The sequence below is a fragment of the Pongo abelii genome, chromosome 1, assembly GCF_028885655.2.
Source record: "Pongo abelii isolate AG06213 chromosome 1, NHGRI_mPonAbe1-v2.0_pri, whole genome shotgun sequence".
NCBI classification, from domain to species: Eukaryota; Metazoa; Chordata; class Mammalia; order Primates; family Hominidae; genus Pongo; species Pongo abelii.
The window spans coordinates 192,645,787-192,651,468 of NC_071985.2; the positions used below are offsets into that span (position 1 = coordinate 192,645,787).

The window sequence follows — 5,682 nt, forward strand, 5'->3', positions numbered from 1 at the left end:
AACATATCATAAGTACATAAACCAGTAACATAGTTGTTTGTCATCATTATCAAGTGTACTGTACATAATTGTATGTGCTATACTTTTATATGACTGGGGGCGCTGTAGGTTTGTTTACACCAGCGTCACCACAAACACGTGAGGAATGTGTTGCGTTATGACGTTACAGTGGCTACAAGGTCACTAGGTGATAGGAATTTGTCAGCTCCATTGTAATCTTATAGGACCATTGTCCTGACCCAAATGTAATGCAGTGCATGACTGTATGGTGGTGGGTGCTAAGGACAGAAGCAAAACAGAGTAAGGGGACAGAATGGATAGAGGGTGGTCAGGGAAGGTCTTGTGGCTGTCTGAAGGAAAGGCATTCCAGGCAAAGGGCACAGCAAGAGTCCTGAGAAGCGAATGTGCTTGGGGCATCCAAGGAGCCTGGAGGAAGCAGTTTATGGAAACTCTAGAAACAAATGAGGTCCGACCATAGCAACACTTTCAGAACAAAGGCCAGATCATGTCACTCCTCTGCCAAAGTCCTTGCAAGGCTTCAATGCAGTTGGCCTCCCTGCTACCCTCCTAGCCCCACTGCACTCTGTCCACACTCCCTTAGGGCTGCGGCTCACCGCTGCCTAAGGCTTCCCCCTAACTCAGAGGTCCTTAATCAGAATCACCCGCAGGGCTTATTAAAACACAGATGCTGAGTTCCAGCCCAGCTTCTGATCCAGAAACTGATTTGAGTCTGGTGTATGGTCCTAGAATGTGCATTTCTAATGGGGTCCCTGGTAAGGCTGACACTTCAGGACTTGTCGCTACAGTTTTAGAAGTGCTGCTCCAGCGTTCTCTCTGCTGATACCGCTTTTTTTTTTTTTTTTTTTTTTTTTTTTAAAGATAGAGTTTTGCTTTGTTGCCCAGGCTGGAGTGCAGTGGCGCCATCTTGGCTCACTGCAACCACTGCCTCCTGGGTTCTGGTGATTCTCCTGCCTCAGCCTCCTGAGTAGCTGGGACTACAGGTGCGCGCCACCACACCCAGCTAATTTTTGTACTTTTTGTAGAGACGGGGTTTCACCGGTTGGCTAGGCTGATCTCAAATTCCTGACCTCAAGTGACCTGCCCACCTCAGCCTCCCAAAGTGCTGGGATTACAGGCGTGAGCCACCACGCCCAGCCCGCTTTTGCCTCAGATACCCCACTTAATACTACAACTTGCTCCCCTCCTCCCCTGCACCCCAACCTCCTTCCTATTGTATTTTTCCTTTTTTTTGTCTTTTCTTTTTTTTTTTTTTGAGATGGAGTCTCACTCTGTCGCTGGGGCTGGAGTGCAGTGGCGCTATCTCGGCTCACTGCAACCTCCGCCTCCTGGGTTCAAGCAATTCTCCTGCCTCAGCCTCTTGAGTAGCTGAGATTACAGGCGTGTGCTACCACACCCAGCTAATTTTTGTATTTTTAGTCGAGACAGGGTTTCACCACGTTGGCCAGGCTGGTCTCAAACTCCTATCTCAGGTGATCTGCCTACCTTGGCCTTCCAAAGTGCTGGGATTACAGGTGTGAGCCACCATGCCCGGCCTAAAGAACTTCTTAAACATTAGTTACACACACATTTTCTTTTTTAAATGGAAAATCATCTGGTGGTGCAATGGCTCCCAAATGCTGGTGTCCTAAGACCAATGATGGCAGAATAATTTTTTGTTTGTTTTTTTGTTTTTTGAGAGGGTCTCTCTACATCGCCCAGGCTGGAGTGCAGTGGTGCGATCATAGCTCACTGTAGCCTCGACTTTCCAGGTTCAAGTGATCCTCCCACCTCAACCTCCCAAGTAGCAAGGACTACAAGTGCACACCACCATGCCAAGCTAATTTTTTATTTTTTATTTTTTCAGAGACAGGGGTCTCAAACTCCTGAGCTCAAGGGATCTACTTGCCTCGGCCTCCCAAAGTGCCGGGATTACAAATGTGAGCCACTCACCTGGCCTGCTTGTTGATTTTTTTGAGACAAGATCTCTGTCGCCCAGGCTGGAGTGCAGTGGTGTCATCATGGCTCACTGCAGCCTCCACCTCCAGGGCTCAGCTAATCCTCCCACCTGAGCCTCCTGGGTAGCTCAGACTACAGATACATGCCACCATGCCCAACTAATTATTTAATTTTTTGTAGAGACAGGGCGTCACTGTGTTTCCCAGGCTGGTCTTGAACTCCTGGGCTCAAGCAATCCTCTCACTTTCATCTCCCAAATTGGGCAGAGATTTTCCGTCTTTCTCAAAGCCCCCACTCACCCACCTCTTACCCCCCACATCTCCAGATAAGTGTGAGGCATGGCCGGGTTTAGGAATTTCTGTGAGAAGCCTTACCTGTAGAGAAAGATTCAGGAGAATAAATTCCAGGGTGTAGCTTTTTACACTTTGCAAAAATGTGACCACACCCATGGTCATTTATCACTTCCCACAAGCTCTCAGGCTGATCAGACAAGATCACCGTCTCCCTTTCACAGAGCAGAAAGCTGAGGCCCCGGGGAATCAAGTAATACTCCCCTCTCAACACTCAACTGTCACAGCTGGTTGGTGGTGGAGGTCACACACCTGTGGGTGGCAGAGATATGATTAGAACTTGGGCCTCTGGCTGGGCACAGTGGCTCGTGCCTGTAATCCCAGCACTTTGGAAGGCTGAGGTGGAAGGGTCACTTGAGGCCAGGGATTCAAGATAAGCCTGAGGCCCTCCTCACTCCCCCACGCCGCCCCCCACTCCCTTCTCTATTTAAAAAAATAAGAAGAAAGAGGGAAGAAAAGACCTTGGGCCTCTAAATTCTCACTGTAGGGCTATCCCCTCTACATCAACTGGATAAACCCAAGTTCCAGGAAGTCCCAAGGACGCCACTGGGGGAGGAAGGTCAGAGAAGGGAGAGAGAGTGTCAAATGCGTGGAGGGTAAGGTTCTGGGAGGCTGTCTCCTGGCCAAGGCAAAGACTCCAGTTGCCCTAAGGACTTGGAAAACACATGGCATTCACACGCTAACTCTGGCTGCCTGTGACCTCAGGACAGCCACTTTCTCTTTGTGTGCTTCTCCTTATCACCAAAATGGGGCTGATAATCCATGCCCTGCCCCCAACAAAATACTCATAGAAGTTAAAGCACTTTAAAAGTCCAAGTTATTATTGCTGTTATCAAGGGAAGGCCCTTTGGGACAGAACCTAAATAGCCTTTCTTTCATCTAAGGGACACTTTTGAGCATCTACCACATACCAGGCACTGTGCCGGGCACTGTACACACATGCCCTCACTTACCCCTTAAAAAGGGTCAGTGCTGCTGTTCTTTACCTTTTACAGATGAAGAAACTGTGGCTCAGCTGAGAGTTGGAATTCATTCCATCATTAGTTCATTCACTCAGCTTTTACTAAAAGCCTGCTCTGGGCCAGGCTCTGGGCCAAGTGCTGAGAAGAAGATGAACAAGTCCTTCAGGAGACGTGCCCATAAATTAGTTTAATAACAACTAAGTACATGCTTCAACAGACAAGGTGCAGTGGGAACTAGAGGGGGAGCAACAGGCTCTCCTGGGGGTTATGGGAACGGACAGCTGTCCTCCTGCGAGGATCCTGCACCGCTAAGGTGCATGCGCCCTGTGTAGCTAGCTGTGCAGTCTCACTTTGATCAAGGCTTTGCTGTGTATTTCCAGGAAGCCTCTTCCGCCAGAGCCTCGGTCTCTATCTGGAAAGTTAAAAGGTTGCGTAGGCCTGACATCCTGCAGCTCTTGGGGGGCCTAAAACTCTGGCCCTCCCACCCCACCTTCTGGTCAGTTCAAGCTCGACCCCAGCCAAGCCCGATTCCGAAGCCCTGAAGGCCAGAACGAATCCCTCGGAAAGTGCCAAATACCCCGCCCCAGGGCGGTGCTCAGAGCCTGGGGCGGGGCCAGGGTCCTAAGGGGCGGGGTTCCAGTGGGGGGCGGGGCCAAGACCTAGATGCGGGCGTGCGCGGCCCACCCAGAAGCGTCTCGCCCAGCCAATGAGCGTCCGAGGGCGGGGAAGCCCCGCCTCTGGATATAAGAATACGCCGAGCCCGGGTACGCGGCGGGGAGGTTTCGGAGCTCTACAGAGTGCGGGCGTTTGTGACCCGGAGCTGCGGTCGTAAGGTGCGCAGTAGTGGGCTGGGCCGGGGCACCAGTCGGGTTTGGTTTTGCTCCGCCCGGCCGAGCTGTAGGGACCGCACGGTGCCCGGGTCTCCCGCCGCAGAGGAGCCGCTGGCCCGGGCCGGGGGAGCCGGCGCTGACCACCGCGCGCTCTCCCCGCAGGCAGCCGGCCCGCCGCCATGGCCGACCACCTGATGCTCGCCGAGGGCTACCGCCTGGTGCAGAGGTCGCCGTCCGCCGCGGCCGCCCATGGCCCTCATGCGCTCCGGACTCTGCCGCCGTACGCGGGCCCGGGCCTGGACAACGGGCTGAGGCCGCGGGGGGCTCCGCTGGGGCCGCCGCCGCCTCCCCAACGCGGGGCCCTGGCGTACGGGGCCTTCGGGCCGCCGTCCTCCTTCCAGCCCTTTCCGGCCGTGCCTCCGCCGGCCGCCGGCAGCGCGCACCTGCAGCCTGTGGCGACGCCGTACCCCGGCCGCGCGGCCGCGCCCCCTAACGCCCCGGGAGGCTCCCCGGGCCCACAGCCGGCGCCCAGCGCCGCAGCCCCGCCGCCACCCGCGCACGCCCTGGGCGGCATGGACGCCGAACTCATCGACGAGGAGGCGCTGACGTCGCTGGAGCTGGAGCTCGGGCTGCACCGCGTGCGCGAGTTGCCCGAGCTCTTCCTGGGCCAGAGCGAGTTCGACTGCTTCTCGGACTTGGGGTCCGCGCCGCCCGCCGGCTCCGTGAGCTGCTGAGCGCGGCCGGCGCCCGCCCGCCGTGCCGGAGAGGAGAAGGGGCCCGACTGCCCGCCGGACCCCGCACCCAGCGACTGGGCCCCGCGCGCGCCCTCCGCGAGGGTGGAGGCGGCGGCTGTGTGCGCCGGGCCCGGCACCGGACTGGGACCCTGGCGTCCCTCCAGGCCTTGCCTCCTGCGGGAGGACAGTTTGGCTTCACTTCTCTGAGCCCAGCCTCGGCCGTAAAGTGAAAGAGACTGGACCAGCTTCAGCTTTCGGACTCTGGTTCTTGGATCGTGTCCTCTCCCCCTCGCGCCTCTCTTCCCCCAATCTGAGCCATTGCAGGCCTCTCCTGCTGCCCCCTCTCTCCTCGGGATCGGGTCCCCAGAGCCACCATCTCCTGAGCCTTCCACCCCGTTGCCTGGGCCCTGTGGTTGCTGGGCCTCCCACCTCAAGGAGGGGAAGGTTGTACAGCCCGAACCCGTGGAGCAATGCCCTATCTGGCCTCCAAAACCAAAATAAAACTGGGTCACTTTACAGTCTTGCCGTTTTCATTTCCTTATCACCCCGAGCCCTGACTATATTTAGCTTCCAAAGTCCCAAGGCTGCTGAAGACACTGGATGGCATGGGGGCCGCAGTGCCCAGGAGAGGAAACCGACAGTTTCTTTCAAAAGTATCTCGTGGGTTGTGCAATTGTTATGTCACAACCTGGAGGGCAGAGGCTGCCACTGGGTGGTGGGGTAACCCACTGGGCTTCCCAGCTCATAGGGTAGGGTGGGGGGAGCTTGGTGCTCTGCCAGAGAGGAGCTGGGTGGCACCGGGTTCAGACAGCCTAGCTTTGGATCCTGACTCTCTCCTTTGCCCAAGACA

At 56.0% G+C, this 5,682-nt stretch overlaps 1 protein-coding gene across 1 annotated transcript; it reads left to right on the top strand.

Annotated features, from left to right (window-relative positions):
- The first annotated feature begins 3,975 nt into the window (after positions 1-3,975).
- On the top strand, positions 3,976-5,350 carry CITED4 (Cbp/p300 interacting transactivator with Glu/Asp rich carboxy-terminal domain 4). Its single transcript, XM_054537417.1, has 2 exons — positions 3,976-4,101; positions 4,261-5,350. The coding sequence occupies exon 2, from the start codon at positions 4,278-4,280 to the stop codon at positions 4,830-4,832; it is 555 nt and encodes a 184-aa protein (XP_054393392.1). The 5' UTR covers positions 3,976-4,101; positions 4,261-4,277; the 3' UTR covers positions 4,833-5,350.
- The last annotated feature ends 332 nt before the right edge of the window (positions 5,351-5,682 follow it).